The 20,687-nt window shown below is 47.3% G+C and overlaps 1 protein-coding gene across 1 annotated transcript; it reads left to right on the forward strand.

Annotated features, from left to right (window-relative positions):
• The first annotated feature begins 1,392 nt into the window (after window positions 1-1,392).
• On the forward strand, window positions 1,393-17,307 carry ly6pge (lymphocyte antigen 6 family member pge). The gene is made up of 3 exons (XM_031798726.1): window positions 1,393-2,256; window positions 13,870-13,986; window positions 16,410-17,307. Exons 1-3 carry the CDS (start codon window positions 2,196-2,198, stop codon window positions 16,604-16,606), a joined length of 375 nt encoding a protein of 124 aa, XP_031654586.1. The 5' UTR covers window positions 1,393-2,195; the 3' UTR covers window positions 16,607-17,307.
• The last annotated feature ends 3,380 nt before the right edge of the window (window positions 17,308-20,687 follow it).

Here is a 20,687-nt window from a genome sequence, read left to right on the forward strand (position 1 = left end):
CACCCATGACTGTATTTGTAGAGATACTACCCATGACTGTATTTGTAGAGATACCACCCATGACTGTATTTGTAGAGATACCACCCATGACTGTATTTGTTGAGATACCACCCATGACTGTATTTGTAGAGATACCACCCATGACTGTATTTGTAGAGATACCACCCATGACTGTATTTGTAGAGATACCACCCATGACTGTATTTGTAGAGATACTACCCATGACTATATTAGTTATTGACAGATACATGGTTGATGAATTAGTTCCTTTAAAAAGGCCTGTGGCTTTGACCAAGGGCCCGATATCCCGACATAAATTGTCAGCATGCTTCAGTTAGTCTGGCGCCTAGCCGAGCCAAAGGAGTGAGCTCCCATACTCCCTTAAAATACCTTCGCTTGATAAAATAGTACTGTTTGTCCATTTCGAGAGACTGTAGCCAGTATACTTGTACACCATCTTAGAACGAATCTAAGATAACTCAAGAAATCTGTCATTAATTTATATGGTTTTTGCTGAAGTAATCTTAGTCGCATAATTTTACATCTAAGATGTTTGTTGCAGTATTTTTCAATAAAAGAGATGTGCATGAAAATGGGTTATCTCTCGTTGAATGACAACAAAGCCTTATTAATGAATCCCTACTGTTGACTATTCAACTATGAAGGGTCGTAGACTTTGGCTCCGAACTTCAGCTTGTCTCCAGAATTTTTCTTGTGTTTGTGTGAAGAAAAAAAAAATCACCGAAGTCCAAAACAACCACAAAAAAAGTCCCCAAAAAGTCACCTTAATATATGCACGATGTCTTCGGCAGGAAAGCACTCGGACGCCTTTCCAAAATTACGCCTCTCCTACGCACTTCTTAGTAGTCGGTATTCGGTCTTACCTTATGAAGGTGCGTAATGGGCTTTGCAGGTGTGGTTCCCTTGTGCACGCAGAATAAGTCTAATTCAACTACTGAAAACCCTCATCCCTTTTCAGTACATTTAACTTAAGCCATCCCTTTTAAATATAATTTTAATGACCAGACTAGAATACATCGAGAGAACGGAATACTGAAAATAGTGATCAATGAAAGAATGACATCTACCAACTGGTAGATTTAAAATACCAGTTGGTAGATGGCACTGCGCCTTAGACCACTGTGCGAGAGGTGTCACTACAGTCCCTGGTTCGAATCCAGGCTGCATCACATCAGGCCGTGATTGGGAGTCCCATAGGCCGGCGCCCAATTGGCCCCCACGTCATCCGGATTTTTCCGGGGTAGGCCGTCATTGTAAAATAAGTGAATAACTGAATTGCCAGGTTGAATATTTTTATTTATTTAAAATGTGATTTTGGAAGGTGGAAAAAAAGTGTACAATAAGGGTTGAACAATAGTCCTATAAATCTACTCTAATTCTCAGTAATTATGGAACTGTTATCGCGTACGTCGTGAACCGTGCGCCAGGCTCCAGGTTTAACCTGCTAAGTGTGGTCTGACTTCCATAATGATTCTAATAGACAACGTGTCCCAAATTATTTCACAACGTCAACCTAATATAATCCACTAATGCTAGCGACCCTATAGGAATCCTTTCTGACTGTCAGGATAATAGACATTGATAAAGGAGACTACCTAAACCATTTAAACTGGAACAACCAGTCACGGTAACTAAAAGATTTGACCAGAGCCATAGCCCTCCAGTGGAGAAGCTAGGCTAGCCGCTACCAGAGCCATTGGCCTCCAGTGGAGAAGCTAACCTAGCCGCTACCAGAGCCATAGCCCTCCAGTGGAGAAGCTAACCTAGCCGCTACCAGAGCCATAGCCCTCCAGTGGAGAAGCTAACCTAGCCGCTACCAGAGCCATAGCCCTCCAGTGGAGAAGCTAACCTAGCCGCTACCAGAGCCATAGGCCTCCAGTGGAGACGCTAACCTCTAACCAGTAACCGCTAATCTCCTAGTCCGTGCAGGCAGGATGAGGTATTAGCTCCTTGTTAGCAGATGAAGATAGGATTAAGATCAGAGGGGTTTAGCAGCAAACAACCTGCTTTTCATTGTGTGATCACATCTCTCCAGGGAACGACCAGCAAGCGAAAAAACATTGTTCAATCCCATCGTTCCAGGGAAGGACCACGAAGCAAACAACCTGCTTTTCATTCTGTGATCACATCGCTCAAGGGAAGGAGACCACAAAGGAAGGATCATCTCCAACAACATGAGAGCTTTCCAGAGCGCTATTCTTCTCCTCGTCTCCCTACTCTTTCTCATTAACGACAGTAAGGACTATTTTGGTTCTCTGGTTCTGGCTTTAATACTGGACAATTTGGGATAATGTATTCAATCTTGATCTCTATATCTCTCGTCTCCACTTTCCTCTTATTTTTTGCTTTTTTATCTTCTATCCATCCAGCTTTTCTTTTTCATTCTTAATCCATCTTTTATTCATGCCATTTCACTCTTCCTCCTTTCTCAACCATATTGTTCCCTTGCTTCCTCTTCCTCCTTTCTCAAAGTTATTGTTCCCTTGTTCCCTCTTCCTCCTTTCTCAAACTTAATGTTCCCTTGCTTCCTCTTCCTCCTTTCTCAAAGTTATTATTCCCTCGTTCCTCCTTCCTCAAAGTTATTGTTCCCTTGCTTCCTCTTCCTCCTTTCTCAACCATATTGTTCCCTTGTTTCCTCTTCCTCCTTTCCCCAAAGTTATTGTTCCCTTGTTCCCTCATCCTCCTCTCAACCATATTGTTCCCTTGTTTCCTCTTCCTCTTCCTCCTTTCTCAACCATATTGTTCCCTTGTTTCCTCTTCCTCTTCCTCCTTTCTCAAAGTTATTGTTCCCTTGTTCCCTCTTCCTCCTTTCTCAAAGTGATTGGCTAGTTACGTTACATTGGCTAGTTACGTTACATTGGCTAGTTACGCTACATTGGCTAGTTACGTTACATTGGCTAGTTACGTTACATTGGCTAGTTACGTTACATTGGCTAGTTACGTTACACTGGCTAGTTACGTTACATTGGCTAGTTACGTTACATTGGCTAGTTACGCTACATTGGCTAGTTACGTTACATTGGCTAGTTACGTTACATTGGCAAGTTACGTTACATTGGCTAGTTATTCTTCATTGGCTAGTTACGTTACATTGGCTAGTTACGTTACATTGGCTAGTTACGTTACACTGGCTAGTTACGTTACATTGGCAAGTTACGCTACATTGGCTAGTTACGTTACATTGGCTAGTTACTTTACATTGGCTAGTTACGTTACATTGGCTAGTTATGTTACATTGGCTAGTTACGTTACATTGGCTAGTTACGTTACATTGGCTAGTTACGTTACATTCCTGACGTCTGGTGTTGTTCTGTTTAAAATAACGAAACGAGACAGAGTTGGTCCAGTCTCTACTGTCTGTAACAGGGGTGGTCCAGTCTCTACTGTACTATCTGTAACAGGGGTGGTCCAGTCTCTACTGTACTGTCTGTAACAGGGGTGGTCCAGTCTCTACTGTACTGTCTGTAACAGGGGTGGTCCAGTCTTTACTGTACTGTCTGTAACAGGGGTGGTCCAGTCTTTACTGTACTGTCTGTAACAGGGGTGGTCCAGTCTTTACTGTACTGTCTGTAACAGGGGTGGTTCAGTCTCTACTGTACTGTCTGTGCCAGGGGTGGTCCAGTCTCTACTGTACTGTCTGTGCCAGGGGTGGTCCAGTCTCTACTGTCTGTAACAGGGGTGGCCCAGTCTCTACTGTCTGTAACAGGGGTGGTCCAGTCTCTACTGTGTGTAACAGGGGTTGTTCAGTCTCTACTGTACTGTCTGTAACAGGGGTGGTCCAGTCTCTACTGTACTGTCTGTAACAGGGGCGGTCCAGTCTCTACTGTACTGTCTGTAACAGGGGTGGTCCAAGTCTCTGCTGTACTGTCTGTAACAGGGGTGGTCCAGTCTCTACTGTCTGTAACAGGGGTGGTCCAGTCTCTACTGTACTGTCTGTAACAGGGGCGGTCCAGTCTCTACTGTACTGTCTGTAACAGGGGTGGTCCAAGTCTCTACTGTACTGTCTGTAACAGGGGTGGTCCAGTCTCTACTGTCTGTAACCTCTTCCTCCTTTCCCCAAAGTTATTGTTCCCTTGTTCCCTCATCCTCCTTTCTCAACCATATTGTTCCCTTGTTTCCTCTTCCTCTTCCTCCTTTCTCAACCATATTGTTCCCTTGTTTCCTCTTCCTCTTCCTCCTTTCTCAAAGTTATTGTTCCCTTGTTCCCTCTTCCTCCTTTCTCAAAGTGATTGGCTAGTTACGTTACATTGGCTAGTTACGCTACATTGGCTAGTTACGTTACATTGGCTAGTTACGTTACATTGGCTAGTTACGTTACATTGGCTAGTTACGTTACATTGGCTAGTTACGCTACATTGGCTAGTTACGTTACATTGGCTAGTTACGTTACATTGGCTAGTTACGTTACATTGGCTAGTTACGTTACATTGGCTAGTTACGTTACATTGGCTAGTTACGTTACATTGGCTAGTTACGTTACATTGGCTAGTTAAGTTACACTGGCTAGTTACGTTACATTGGCTAGTTACGCTACATTGGCTAGTTACGCTACATTGGCTAGTTACGTTACATTGGCTAGTTACGTTACATTGGCTAGTTACGTTACATTGGCTAGTTACGTTACATTGGCTAGTTACGTTACATTGGCTAGTTACGTTACATTGGCTAGTTACGTTACACTGGCTAGTTATGTTACATTGGCTAGTTACGCTACATTGGCTAGTTACGCTACATTGGCTAGTTACGTTACATTGGCTAGTTACGTTACATTGGCTAGTTACGCTACATTGGCTAGTAACGTTACATTGGCTAGTTACGTTACATTGGCAAGTTACGTTACATTGGCTAGTTATTCTTCATTGGCTAGTTACGTTACATTGGCTAGTTACGTTACATTGGCTAGTTACGTTACACTGGCTAGTTACGTTACATTGGCAAGTTACGTTACATTGGCTAGTTACGCTACATTGGCTAGTTACGTTACATTGGCTAGTTACTTTACATTGGCTAGTTACGTTACATTGGCTAGTTACGTTACATTGGCTAGTTACGTTACATTGGCTAGTTACGTTACATTGGCTAGTTACGTTACATTGGCTAGTTACGTTACATTCCTGACGTCTGGTGTTGTTCTGTTTAAAATAACGAAACGAGACAGAGTTGGTCCAGTCTCTACTGTCTGTAACAGGGGTGGTCCAGTCTCTACTGTACTGTCTGTAACAGGGGTGGTCCAGTCTCTACTGTACTGTCTGTAACAGGGGTGGTTCAGTCTCTACTGTCTGTAACAGGGGTGGTCCAGTCTTTACTGTACTGTCTGTAACAGGGGTGGACCAGTCTTTACTGTACTGTCTGTAACAGGGGTGGTTCAGTCTCTACTGTACTGTCTGTGCCAGGGGTGGTCCAGTCTCTACTGTACTGTCTGTGCCAGGGGTGGTCCAGTCTCTACTGTCTGTAACAGGGGTGGCCCAGTCTCTACTGTCTGTAACAGGGGTGGTCCAGTCTCTACTGTGTGTAACAGGGGTTGTTCAGTCTCTACTGTACTGTCTGTAACAGGGGTGGTCCAGTCTCTACTGTACTGTCTGTAACAGGGGCGGTCCAGTCTCTACTGTACTGTCTGTAACAGGGGTGGTCCAGTCTCTGCTGTACTGTCTGTAACAGGGGTGGTCCAGTCTCTACTGTCTGTAACAGGGGTGGTTCAGTCTCTACTGTACTGTCTATAACAGGGGTGGTCTAGTCTCTACTGTACTGTCTGTAACAGGGGTGGTCCAGTCTCTACTGTCTGTAACAGGGGTGGTCCATTCTCTACTGTGTGTAACATGGGGGGTCCAGTCTCTACTGTACTGTCTGTAACAGGGGTGGTCCAGTCTCTACTGTCTGTAACAGGGGTGACTTGGTGATGTCATGGTCAGGTTGAATGCTGCTTTGTAAGCCGATGTTGTGGAAATACGTTTTATTTGGTTGGATGGATGTGATGGCCTTATAAGAACGGAGCGTATGGCTGCATTGTAACGCTTGTCTTCGTCCTCCTCAGACAACGAGTAAGACATGTCAGACCAATGCGCAGCGTGGTAGGGTGTCCATATTGTATTTAATACGAATACTGAACACTTGAACAAAAACAATAAAACGACAAAAAAACTAACAGTCCTGAACGGTGAAGCAAAACACAGAACAGAAAATAATCACCCACAACTCAAAGGTGAAACCAGGCTACCTAAGTATGGTTCTCAATCAGGGACAACCAGGCTGCCTAAGTATGGTTCTCAATCAGGGACAACCAGGCTACCTAAGTATGGTTCTCAATCAGGGACAACCAGGCTACCTAAGTATGGTTCTCAATCAGGGACAACCAGGCTACCTAAGTATGGTTCTCAATCAGGGTGTCACGTAGAGTAGGCCAGATGGCTAAACTGGATATCCTAACCTCTATAAAAATAAAAAAGATGGCGGAACCGCAAAAGTTCTTCTGTGCAAAGGTGTTTATTTACAAGTGATTCCGGAACAGAAAACAACAGTACTGCCATCAACGTCTACCTTATGGGACAGCTTAACAACAATGCTGCCCCATCCACAGCTCAATCCAAAAAATCCCCCTTAGAGACTGGAGAGAGGCTCCTTTTGTAGGGCTAGCCCCTCCCCTCAGAACAATTAACCCTAATTAATTAATCAATTAACAATACAAACCTACATTTTCCATGAACTAAACATACTAAAGGATATACATTGCAACACGGTTTTAAACAATATCACAACATAACATTTACAACATTACATCACTACTGACAATATCTTTCAATATGCCCATATGCATTAATGAGCCATTTGGGACAGGCACTATAAAGCCAACCCAATTCCCTTAGCTCGGGTCCTTTTCCAGCATACCCAGAAGCTACAGAGATGGAGAGAGAGGAACAGAACAAACAAACAATGCGCTCATCCACAACATTGATAAGTATGAAATGCATGCACCAAGACAGAAGTTAAATTGTGTGTCGACCCACATTGTTAACTTATGGTATAATGGCGCAGGGAGGAGTGATGAATATGTGTGTGCGTTGAAGAACCAAATGCTGCCCGCGGCCAGTGACGGACTTCTACGTCACATTACCTTCCTCCTCTCCTGAAGCGACCATGTTCGGGAGCCTTGATAGGTAGTCCGCAGTAACGTTCTCTTTTCCTGCCTTGTGACGGACACAGAACCTGAAGGGCTGGAGCTCCAGATACCACCTGGTCACCCGAGAATTCCGGTCCTTCATGGTCTGGATCCAGGTCAGTGCTCTGTGGTCCGTGTGCAGGTCAAATTCCCTCCCAAGAAGGTAGTAACGGAGGCTATCTAAGGCCCACTTTATAGCCAGGCACTCCTTTTCGATTGTAGAATACCTGGTTTCCCTGGGCAACAGCTTCCGACTCAGGTACAGCACAGGAAGCTCTTCTCTTGGCTCCCCTTGGGCCAGTACAGCTCCAATTCCTACAGCCGAAGCGTCCACCTGCACGAGAAATCTCTTCTTAAAATCAGGGGTCTGGAGAACAGGGAATGAGCACAGTCGTTTTTTCAGTGTCATGAAGGCTTCCTCACACTCCTCAGTCCACTTCACAGGGTTGCTGGCCCCCTTCGAAGTGAGGTTGGTCAGAGGGACAGCGATGGTCGAAAACTGTGGAATGAATCTCCGGTACCACCCTGCCAGACCTAGGAAGGACTTCACCTGTGTCTTGGTTCTGGGTTGAGGGCTATTCCTGATGGACTCCACTTTCTCCACCTGAGGCCGAACTTCACCCTTACCCAGCTGGTAACCCAGGTACTTTGTCTCCTGTTTCGCCCACTCACACTTCAGGAGGTTAAGCGTGAGGCCTGCTTCATGGATCTTCCCCAGGACGCTGCTAAGATGCTGTATGTGCTCCTCCCAGGAGTGGCTGTAGATCACCACGTCGTCCAAGTAAGCAGCACAGTAATTGTCACAGTCCTGGAGGACCTTGTCCATCAGCCTCTGGAAAGTCGCAGGGGCCCCATGAAGGCCAAACGGCATGACCTTGAACTGGAACAGGCCCATTGGCGTCCGGAATGCAGTGTAGGCCTTGGATTGTTCATCCAGGGGCACCTGCCAGTACCCTTTGCAGAGATCCAATGTGGTGATGTAATGAGCTCTACCTATTCTCTCCAGTAAGTCGTCAATGCGGGGCATGGGATAGGCATCAAACTGGGAGATGGCATTCACCTTACGGAAGTCCATGCAGACGCGCAAAGAGCCATCCTTCTTTGGGACAATGACAATAGGGCTGCTCCATTCACTTGAAGATGGCTCGACAACATCCATCTCTATCATGGTGTGGACCTCTTCCTTGAGGGCAACCACCAGCCTCTCAGGCACACGGTAAGGATGCTGGCGGACAGGGTTCTGGCCAGGTTTCAAACGAATGACGTGTTCCAGGACTTTGGTTCTTCCTGGTCTCTGACTGAAGAGGGCCGGATACTTGCCAAACAGCTGCTTCAGCTCATCTTGCTTGTCTTCTTCCAGGTGAGCCAGTATGACTTCTGCTCGTTCTTTCCATGCCTCTGTGACCCCATCCGACTCATCCTCTTCTACTCTGCGGACCAGAAAGGACTTTCCTTTGGAGAGTTCCTCTTTCTCCTCCCAGGCCTTGAGAAGGTTCACATGGTAGGTTTGCTTCTTCTTACCCTTGTCCGGGTGCAGCACCTCGTAGGTCACTGGGCCCATCTTCCTCCCGATTAGGTACGGTCCTTGCCATTGCGCAAGGAGCTTGCTGGTAGATGAGGGAAGGAGGAGCAGGACTTTCTGTCCTGGCTCAAACTCTCTGTGGCGAGCGTGCTGGTCATAGCCTCTCTTCTGGGCCTTCTGGGCTAGCTGAAGGTTTGCTCTAGCTTCCTCTCGGTACCGTTCCAACCTGTCTCGCATCTGGAGGACATACTGGACAATCCCCTGTCCTGAGGTAGCTACTGGGGAACCTTCCCAGCACTTCTTCAGCAGGTCCAGTGGTCCTTGCACTGGCCATCCATAGAGGAGTTCGAATGGCGAGAAACCTGTCGATGCCTGAGGCACCTCCCTGTAAGCAAAAAGCAGAAAGGGTAACCACTTATCCCAGTCTTTACCAGTGTCAGCCACAAACTTCCTCAGCATGTTCTTGAGCGTTTGATTGAATCTCTCTACGAGCCCATCCGTTTGGGGATGGTAGGGAGTAGTCCTCAAGCCTTTAATGCCCAGCTGTCGGTGGAGTTGAACCATCAGTCGCGAGGTGAAGTTTGTCCCTTGGTCCGTCAGGATTTCATCTGGGATTCCTACACGAGAGAAGAGCTGAACAAGAGCACTGATTATCTTTGGAGTGGTTATGGAACGGAGTGGGAAGGCTTCTGGGAACCGGGTGGCATAGTCACAGATCACCAATATATACTTGTAACCTGCACTACTCTTCTCCAAGGGTCCAACAATGTCCATTGCAATTCTCTTGAATGGGGTAGAGATAACTGGCAGTGAACATAGAGGAGCCCGTTCAGACCTACGGACAGCACTGGTTTTCTGGCACGTGGGGCATGATTTGCAGTATTTTTGTACATCAGTATACATGGAGGGCCAAAAGAAACGGGAGCCTAGCCTAAGATAGGTCTTATGTTGCCCTAGATGGCCTGCCCATGGAACTGTATGTGCAAGGTTGAGAACAAGTGGTCTACAGGTAGATGGCACCACCAACTTCCTGCTATCTGCCTCTGACCCAAGGTAGAGTATGTGGTTGTCTACTGTGTAAATCCCCCCACATAAAGATTGACTGTCCCCAGCTAAGGCCTTGTCAAACAAACATTTCAAGGTTGCATCAGACTTCTGCAGTGTAGCAAAATTTTGTGGAACATCCCATTGCACCTCTAACCCAGACACATCAGCAACAGGTACAGGGGTTCCCACATACTTCTCAAGACGCCGCTGGCGGCGTGACTTTCTGGGCCCTTTGGTTCCCCCCTCGCACAGACTATCACACAAGTCAGGCAGAGGTTGTAAACCAGCTTTGGCCTGGGCACGAGTGACAACTGAACATGCCATCTGAACATCAGACTGGCAAACTGACTGCTCATATAGCTGACCCCCCACACTTCCCAACAGATCAGAGAGTACAGGCACATCCCTCCCCAAAATCATCTCAAAAGGTAGCTTCTCCATTACCCCAACTTTGAGGAGGTATTTCTGACCCTGAATCTCAACTGTGAGCTCAGCTGTGGGCTGCTGTGACTGGTCACCATGGACACATTGGATCAGTGTCTGATGACCATAATCAATGTCATTAACAGGTACATTACCTTTTCTGATCAATGACAGGGAACTGCCGGTGTCAATCATTGCAGTAAGACTTTTACCATTCACTTTTACAGGTACCAAGCATGACCCTTCCCGAGTCTGTCTATTCTGAACACCATCCCCCTCTCTGGGTACATAACAGTAACCTGAGAGCTTGGATTTACGTAGCGGACACATTGAAGCTTTGTGCCCCTGCTGCCGGCAGTAAAAACAGGTCAGACCCCTCCCATCAGAGCGAACTGCATGATCCCTTACCTCCCTCCCAGACACATAACCCCCAGAGTTACCTCCACCATCTCTGGCGTTTCTGATGTCCCTTGTGTCTCTGAGACTCCTTGGAGCGGGTGCTGCAGGTTGTGGTGGGCCCCCTTTACGTGCATTAAGATACTGCAGTGCAAGCTTGGCCGCCATAAGCCCGTCCTTGGGCTCGTGCTCTCGGACCCAGGTTCGAATGTCGTGTGGTAGAACTTGTAGAAGTTGCTCGAGGATGATGACCTCCCCGATTTCGTCCTGTGTTTTCTCCCCCGGTCGAACCCATCGTCGGTAGAGACCCTTGAGGCGGTGGTACGTCTCTGTCGGCGACTCACCCGATGGCATTGATGCAGCTCTGAAGCGTTGACGGTGGGTTTCCGGTGAGATGTCAAACTTCACCAGCAGCGCTTCCTTCAAGCCCTTGTAGACATTGGCCAGCCCCTCATCCATTGCTGTGTAAGCCTCTAAGGCCTTGCCCGTGAGCAATGGGACAAGCCTGCAGGCCCACTCTACCTCAGGCCACTGCCACGTCTTAGCCATGCGCTCAAACCTCAGCAGGTAGTTTTCAATGTCCTCCCCCTGCTGGTATGAGGGCATCTTTGGCTCCTTCCTCAGGAATGCTGGAAGATGGACGTTAACACTGCTGGACTGGTCTCCTGGTGCTGGCCTCATTACTGTTTGGGGTGCCTGCTGTGGAGTTGAAGTCCCTGCTGCATCGAGCCTTTGTCGTCCTGGTGTTGGAAGACCCAATCTTGGGCTCTCACTGACGAGTTCCGCCTGGTGGGGAGCTGTGAGGATAGATTGGTGTAGGCCACGTAACTCCTGCTTGAGGTCTTCGTCCCTCCTCTCAAGGCAGGTGAAAAGTTGCTGAAAAAGGGTTACCATGGTTGGGTGTGGTTCTGGTCCCCCAACTGCTCCTTCAGTCAGCAGCTCACCCAGTTCTGGTTGTCTTTGGCCCCGCGGTCGGGCTCCTAGTTTCTCATACTTGACCTCTTCTTCACCAGACGATTCCATGGTATTCCACCCCGGTTCAACTTCAGGTACCTTTTCTGACAGTTGATGCTGTTGCTGAGAACGCAATCCTGTACGCATTCCTTTACCTCTCTTGTTGGAATTCACTGATTTGCGGTACGCCATCCCACCACTGCCACCATATGTCACGTAGAGTAGGCCAGATGGCTAAACTGGATATCCTAACCTCTATAAAAATAAAAAGATGGCGGAACCGCAAAAGTTCTTCTGTGCAAAGGTGTTTATTTACAAGTGATTCCGGAACAGAAAACAACAGTACTGCCATCAACGTCTACCTTATGGGACAGCTTAACAACAATGCTGCCCCATCCACAGCTCAATCCAAAAAATCCCCCTTAGAGACTGGAGAGAGGCTCCTTTTGTAGGGCTAGCCCCTCCCCTCAGAACAATTAACCCTAATTAATTAATCAATTAACAATACAAACCTACATTTTCCATGAACTAAACATACTAAAGGATATACATTGCAACACGGTTTTAAACAATATCACAACATAACATTTACAACATTACATCACTACTGACAATATCTTTCAATATGCCCATATGCATTAATGAGCCATTTGGGACAGGCACTATAAAGCCAACCCAATTCCCTTAGCTCGGGTCCTTTTCCAGCATACCCAGAAGCTACAGAGATGGAGAGAGAGGAACAGAACAAACAAACAATGCGCTCATCCACAACATTGATAAGTATGAAATGCATGCACCAAGACAGAAGTTAAATTGTGTGTCGACCCACATTGTTAACTTATGGTATAATGGCGCAGGGAGGAGTGATGAATATGTGTGTGCGTTGAAGAACCAAATGCTGCCCGCGGCCAGTGACGGACTTCTACGTCACACAGGGACAACCAGGCTACCTAAGTATGGTTCTCAATCAGGGACAACCAGGCTGCCTAAGTATGGTTCTCAATCAGGGACAACCAGGCTGCCTAAGTATGGTTCTCAATCAGGGACAACCAGGCTACCTAAGTATGGTTCTCAATCAGGGACAACCAGGCTACCTAAGTATGGTTCTCAATCAGGGACAACCAGGCTGCCTAAGTATGGTTCTCAATCAGGGACAACCAGGCTACCTAAGTATGGTTCTCAATCAGGGACAACCAGGCTACCTAAGTATGGTTCTCAATCAGGGACAATGGTTGACAGCTGCCTCTGATTGAGAACCATACCAGGCCAAACACAGAAATACCAAATTATAGAAAAAAGAACATAGACTGCCCATCCCAACTCACGCCCTGACTAAAACAAAGACAAAACAAAGGAGCTAAGGTCAGAACGTGACATGCATGTAAAGGCTTCTGTATTGGGTTGTCTATGCTGGGTATGTTGTCTTTGTGTTCTCTATGCTTGGTGCATGTATCATAACTCATTGCAGAGAATTATGAGAAGTGAGTGTACTGTATATAATACTGTGGGCGTTTAGTTTTATGTCGGTGTTTTTTAACAACAGTACTGTAACATGTCTCCTCAGGCCAGTGTTGAATCCACCGTTAAGCGTGTAGTCCTCTCTCTGTCTCTCTCTCTCTCTCTCCTCCTCTCTCTCTCCTCCTCTCTCTCTCCCCCTGTCTCTCTCTCCTCCTCTCTCTCTCCCCTGTCTCTCTCTCCTCCTCTCTCTCTCCCTCTGTCTCTCTCTCTCCTCCTCTCTCTCTCTCTCTCTCTCTCTCTCTCTCTCTCTCTCCTCCTCTCTCTCTCTCTCCTCCTCTCTCTCTCTGTCTCTCTCCTCCTCCTCTCTCTGTCTCTCTCTCTCTCTCTCTCCTCCTCCTCTCTCTGTCTCTCTCTCTCTCCTCCTCTCTCTCTCCTCCTCTCTCTCTCTCGCTCTCTCTGTCTCTCCTCCTCTCTCTCTCCTCCTCTCTCTCTCTCTCCTCCCCTCTCTGTCTCTCTCTCCTCCTCCTCTCTCTCTCTCTCTCTCCCCCATCTCTCTCTTTCATATCTCTCTTTCATCTCTCTCTCATCCTCTCTTTCATATCTATCTCATATCTCTTCTCTCTCTTTCTCTCTCATAACTCTCTCTCCCTTCTCTTTCTATTGCTTTCATTCTCTTCCTCTCTCTCCCTTCTCTTTCTAATGCTTTCATTCTCTTCCTCTCTCTTCCTCTCCTAATGTTCTCTGTCTTCCTCTCTCTTCCTCTCCTAATGTTCTCTGTCTTCCTCTCTCTTCCTCTCCTAATGTTCTCTGTCTTCCTCTCTCTTCCTCTCCTAATGTTCTCTGTCTTCCTCTCTCTTCCTCTCCTAATGTTCTCTGTCTTCCTCTCTTTCTCCAGGTGAAGCCCTACAATGCTATACCTGCATGGGTTCTAGTGACGAAGACTGCAATCGTCAGGGCTCAAAAACCTGTCCAGGCTACTCTGATGCCTGCGCTGTAGTACGAGGACACGGAAGTGAGTTAAACAGTGAGTGTGTAATCTACAACTCTGGTACCCTGCAAACCATGACCCTTTATGTAGTTTACATGGGTCAAATGTAATGGGTTCATACACTGCATATTACGTGAGTAAGTGTGTGTGTGTGTGTGTTTGCACATGCTTGTGTCCTGAGTGTGTCTGAGGACATGACAGACTGTTCTGTCTGGACCCCCAGCCCAGACACAGCAGGGAGTTGGGGGAAGTCCCAGCGGGGACATGAAGAGATAACAGAGACTTACATTCAGGGTCTTAATTAGGATGATTATATGTTTGTTGATGTCGTTGCAACATTTTGGTATCCGTCCCGAAATGACCAGTTTCCTCAGAAATCCAGGTTGAATGATCCCTGGAAGCAGGAAAGAATGAACAGGAAATGCTGTACGAGAAACTGGATCTCTGGAAAACTTGGGAATTTGGGGAAAATGTTATGAATTTTTGCAAACCTAGTTCAGAAATGATGAAATCAAACTTGGTCCAGATCTGTGTGTCTCTGGTCTGGGTCCAGATCTGTGTGTCTCTGGTCTGGGTCCAGATCTGTGTGTCTCTGGTCTGGTCCCAGATCTGTGTGTCTCTGGTCTGGTCCCAGATCTGTGTGTCTCTGGTCTGGTCCCAGATCTGTGTGTCTCTGGTCTGGTCCCAGATCTGTGTGTCTCTGGTCTGGTCCCAGATCTGTGTGTCTCTGGTCTGGTCCCAGATCTGTGTGTCTCTGGTCTGGTCCCAGATCTGTGTGCCTCTGGTCTGGTCCCAGATCTGTGTGCCTCTGGTCTGGTCCCAGATCTGTGTGCCTCTGGTCTGGTCCCAGATCTGTGTGTCTCTGGTCTGGTCCCAGATCTGTGTGTCTCTGGTCTGGTCCCAGATCTGTGTGTCTCTGGTCTGGTCCCAGATCTGTGTGTCTCTGGTCTGGTCCCAGATCTGTGTGTCTCTGGTCTGGTCCCAGATCTGTGTGTCTCTGGTCTGGTCCCAGATCTGTGTGTCTCTGGTCTGGTCCCAGATCTGTGTGTCTCTGGTCTGGTCCCAGATCTGTGTGTCTCTGGTCTGGTCCCAGATCTGTGTGTCTCTGGTCTGGTCCCAGATCTGTGTGTCTCTGGTCTGGTCCCAGATCTGTGTGTCTCTGGTCTGGTCCCAGATCTGTGTGTCTCTGGTCTGGTCCCAGATCTGTGTGTCTCTGGTCTGGTCCCAGATCTGTGTGTCTCTGGTCTGGTCCCAGATCTGTGTGTCTCTGGTCTGGTCCCAGATCTGTGTGTCTCTGGTCTGGTCCCAGATCTGTGTGTCTGATCTGTCTAGGGTCCTTGTCCTGGTGGAAGGTGAACCTCCGTCCCAGTCTTAAATCTCTGGAAGACTGAAACATGTTTCCCTCAAGAATTGTAGCGCCATCCATCATTCCTTCAATTCTGACCAGTTTCCCAAGTCAATGCCAATGAAAAACATCCCCACAGCATTATGCTGCCACCACCAAAAAAGCTAAATTTAATCTCATCTGACCAGTACCTTCTTCCATATGTTTGGGGAGTCTCCCACATGCCTTTTGGCGAACACCAAACTGCTTATTTTTGTCTTTAAGCAATGTCTTTTCTCTGCCCACTCTTCCGTAAAGCCCAGCTCTGTGGAGTGTACGGCTTAAAGTGGTCATATGGACAGATACTCCAAGGTCCCTTTGTTGTCTCTCTGATTAATGCCCTCCTTGCCTGGTCCATGAGTTTTGGTATCAGCCCTCTCTTGGCAGGTTTGTTGTGGTGCCATATTCTCAAAATTTTTTAATCATGGATTTAATGGTGCTTTGTGGGATGTTCAAAGATTCTGATATTTTTTTCATAACTCAACCCTGATCTGTACTTCTCCACAACTTTGTCCCTGACCTGTTTGGAGAGCTCCTTGGTCTTCGCGGTGCCGCTTGCTTGGTGGTGCCCCTTGCTTAATGGTTTTGCAGACTCAGGGCCATTCAGAACAGGTGTATATATACTGAGATCATGTGACAGATCATGTGACACAGGTGGACATTATTTAACTAATTATGTGACTTCTGAAGGAAATTGGTTGCACCAGATGTTATTTATGTTATGTCATAGCAAAGGGGATGAATAGACTCTTCTGTTTTTTTTTCTTTCATTGCACTTCTGGCCAGCAGCCAATGGGGATCCCTAATAAATACAAATGCAAATACCTGCAGGCATTATGGAAAATGTTACCCTGTGTATTAACAAAGGCATTTCAATGTTTCTCTCTCTTCTCCCTCTGTTACTCTCTCGCCCCTGCTCCCTCTCCATTCATACTTTGTCTCGCTCTCACTCTCTCTTTTTTCTCTGGCAATATCTTTCCTTCTCTTTCTCTCTTTCTTTCTCTCTCTCTCTCTGTATCCCTCTCTATCTCTCTTTCACTCTGTCTCATTCTCTCTCTCTCAGGCGGAGTGATGAAGTCCTGCTCCTACAAGTCTTTCTGTAGCCAGGCCAACAGTCAGGGTTACCGGTCACCAGGGGTCAGAGTTCACTGCTGTTTCTCTGATGACTGCAACGTGACAGGAAACGTATCCAAGCTGGAAGGAAGTCTCAGCTACCTGTTGCTCCTCCTTCCTCTGCTCCTCCACTGGATCTCAAACTAAACACATAACCCAGCACAAACCAACCCAGCACAAACCAACCCAGCACAAACCAACCCAGCACAAACCAAACCAACCCAGCACAAACCAAACCAACCCAGCACAAACCAACCCAGCACAAACCAACCCAGCACAAACCAACAGCCATGCCAACTACCCCACCTACCTCCCTTCGCTACCCTACTCTCAAACTAAACCCAGCACAAACCAACCCAGCACAAACCAACAGCCATGCCAACTACCCCACCTACCTCCCTACCCTACCCTACCCTACTCTCAAACTAAACCCAGCACAAACCAACAGTCATGCCAACTACCCCACCTACCTCCCTACCCTACTCTCAAACTAAACCCAGCACAAACCAACAGCCATGCCAACTACCCCACCTACCTCCCTACCCTACTCTCAAACTAAACCCAGCACAAACCAACAGCCATGCCAACTACCCCACCTACCTCCCTTCCCTACTCTACTCTACCCGACTCAAACCCCAACTCTCCAAGCCTCAGCTACCATCCCCACTCTGGCTGACTACACCATCTAACTCTGCCTATCTAAAGTGTCTAAAGTAACACACAATAAAATAACCATTGATATCACCATATAACCAACCCAGAACAAATCAACCGAGAACAACCCCAGAACAAACCCAACCCAACCCAAACCAACCTAACCTACAACAAACCCAACCCAGAACAAACCCAAACCAGAACAACCCCAAACCAGAACAACCCCAAACCAGAACAAACCCAGAACAACCCCAACCCAGAACAACCCCAACCCCAACTCAGAACAAACCCAACCCAGAACAAACCCACCCAGAACAAACCCAACCCAAACCAAAATAACCTACAACAAACCCATCCCAACACAAACCAACCTAACCTACAACAAACCCAACCCAGAACAAACCCAACCCAACCCAAACCAACCTACAATAAATCCAACCCAAACCAACCTAACCTACAACAAACTCAAACCAACCCAACCCAAACCAACCTAACCTACAACAAACCCAACCCAAACCAACCTAACCTAAACCCAGTCATGCCAACTAACTACCCATATCTACTGTACCCGCCACTCCCAATCTAAGTACGGCCAACTATGTAATCTAACTCCTCGCCATCCAACGTTCCCAGCCTTATAGGAAACCCATATGCTTCAGCAACACCTTCTCTAGCCTCCACCTACATCTCTTCATCCTTCTCTAGCCTCCACCTACAGCTCTTCATCCTTTTCTAGCCTCCACCTACAGCTCTTCATCCTTCTCTAGCCTCCACCTACAGCTCTTCATCCTTCTCTAGCCTCCACCTACAGCTCTTCATCCTTCTCTAGCCTCCACCTACTGCTCCTCAAGACATGCAGACATCCTTATAGCCTCCACCTACACCTCCTCAAGACATGCAGACATCCTTATAGCCTCCACCTACATCTCCTCAAGACATGCAGACATCCTTATAGCCTCCACCTACATCTCCTCAAGACATGCAGACATCCTTATAGCCTCCACCTACACCTCCTCAAGACATGCAGACATCCTTATAGCCTCCACCTACAGCTCCTCAAGACATGCAGACATCCTTATAGCCTCCACCTACATCTCCTCAAGACATGCAGACATCCTTATAGCCTCCACCTACATCTCCTCAAGACATACAGACATCCTTATAGCCTCCACCTACAGCTCCTCAAGACATGCAGACATCCTTATAGCCTCCACCTACACCTCCTCAAGACATGCAGACATCCTTATAGCCTCCACCTACAGCTCCTCAAGACATGCAGACATCCTTATAGCCTCCACCTACATCTCCTCAAGACATGCAGACATCCTTATAGCCTCCACCTACAGCTCCTCAAGACATGCAGACATCCTTATAGCCTCCACCTACATCTCCTCAAGACATGCAGACATCCTTATAGCCTCCACCTACATCTCCTCAAGACATGCAGACATCCTTATAGCCTCCACCTACATCTCCTCAAGCCATGCAGACATCCTTATAGCCTCCACCTACAGCTCCTCAAGCCATGCAGGCATCCTTATAGCCTCCACATACAGCTCGTCAAGCCATGCAGACATCCTTATAGCCTCCACCTACAGCTCCTCAAGCCATGCAGGCATCCTTATAGCCTCCACATACAGCTCGTCAAGACATGCAGACATCCTTATAGCCTCCACCTACATCTCCTCAAGACATGCTGACATTCTTATAGCCTCCACATACACCTCCTCAAGACATGCAGACATCCTTATAGCCTCCACCTACACCTCCTCAAGACATGCAGACATCCTTATAGCCTCCACCTACATCTCCTCAAGACATGCAGACATCCTTATAGCCTCCACCTACATCTCCTCAAGACATGCAGACATCCTTATAGCCTCCACCTACACCTCCTCAAGACATGCAGACATCCTTATAGCCTCCACCTACACCTCCTCAAGACATGCAGACATCCTTATAGCCTCCACCTACACCTCCTCAAGACATGCAGACATCCTTATAGCCTCCACTTACACCTCCTCAAGACATGCAGACATCCTTATAGCCTCCACCTACATCTCCTCAAGACATGCAGACATCCTTATAGCCTCCACCTACACCTCCTCAAGACATGCAGACATCCTTATAGCCTCCACATACAGCTCGTCAAGACATGCAGACATCCTTATAGCCTCCACCTACATCTCCTCAAGACATGCAGACATCCTTATAGCCTCCACCTACACCTCCTCAAGACATGCAGACATCCTTATAGCCTCCACCTACATCTCGTCAAGACATGCAGACATCCTTATAGCCTCCACCTACATCTCCTCAAGACATGCAGACATCCTTATAGCCTCCACCTACATCTCCTCAAGACATGCAGACATCCTTATAGCCTCCACATACAGCTCGTCAAGACATGCAGACATCCTTATAGCCTCCACCTACACCTCCTCAAGACATGCAGACATCCTTATAGCCTCCACCTACATCTACTCAAGACATGCAGACATCCTTATAGCCTCCACATACAGCTCGTCAAGACATGCAGACATCCTTATAGCCTCCACCTACATCTCCTCAAGCCATGCAGACATCCTTATAGCCTCCACCTACAGCTCCTCAAGCCATGCAGACATCCTTATAGCCTCCACCGACAGCTCGTCAAGACATGCAGACATCCTTATAGCCTCCACCTACACCTCCTCAAGACATGCAGACATCCTTATAGCCTCCACCTACATCTCCTCAAGACATGCAGACATCCTTATAGCCTCCACCTACACCTCCTCAAGACATGCAGACATCCTTATAGCCTCCACCTACACCTCCTCAAGACATGCAGACATCCTTATAGCCTCCACCTACACCTCCTCAAGACATGCAGACATCCTTATAGCCTTCACCTACATCTCCTCAAGACATGCAGACATCCTTATAGCCTTCACCTACATCTCCTCAAGACATGCAGACATCCTTATAGCCTCCACCTACACCTCAAGCCATGCAGACATCATTGTCCCATCCTTCTCTAGCTAATTCCTTCACCATCCTTCACTCTAACCCAAACCCTGTCCCGCACCAACATTTCATTTATTTTATTCCTCAAACAACAGCAACACACACGGCCGCTAAATCATGCTTGTGCATGTGTGCACAATATAAAGTGTCATGAGATGGGTTGTAACTAAAGATCTGGACCGGTTCTAATCTGGTACTCCTAAAGATGATTGGCTGGACGTACAGGTGTTCAAGCCAATCACAGTCCATTTCACTATTTATCAGGTCTGAATGTATTTTGGAACTTAACCTGGTCCAAGATCTGTTTGTGTTGTCTTGCCAACCTCCCATGGCCGTTGTCACGAGTTGGCAAGACATTCGTTTTGGAAATCCCAGACCCAGGGCAGATTCTCTTGGTTGTTGCAGAGAGAGTCCTCTTCAGAGAGACATCACTCCCAACAATTCAAGAGTTTGGGTCGGCGGAGTTTAAATGTGGGTGGGGATTGTGCTGTTTACACTAAAGGCAACAAGCGGATAAGTCAGTAACATAAGAAAGCTGGATGTCCCAACTCCTTCCTGTCTTCTA

Source organism: Oncorhynchus kisutch, linkage group LG20 (genome assembly GCF_002021735.2).
Source record: "Oncorhynchus kisutch isolate 150728-3 linkage group LG20, Okis_V2, whole genome shotgun sequence".
NCBI classification, from domain to species: Eukaryota; Metazoa; Chordata; class Actinopteri; order Salmoniformes; family Salmonidae; genus Oncorhynchus; species Oncorhynchus kisutch.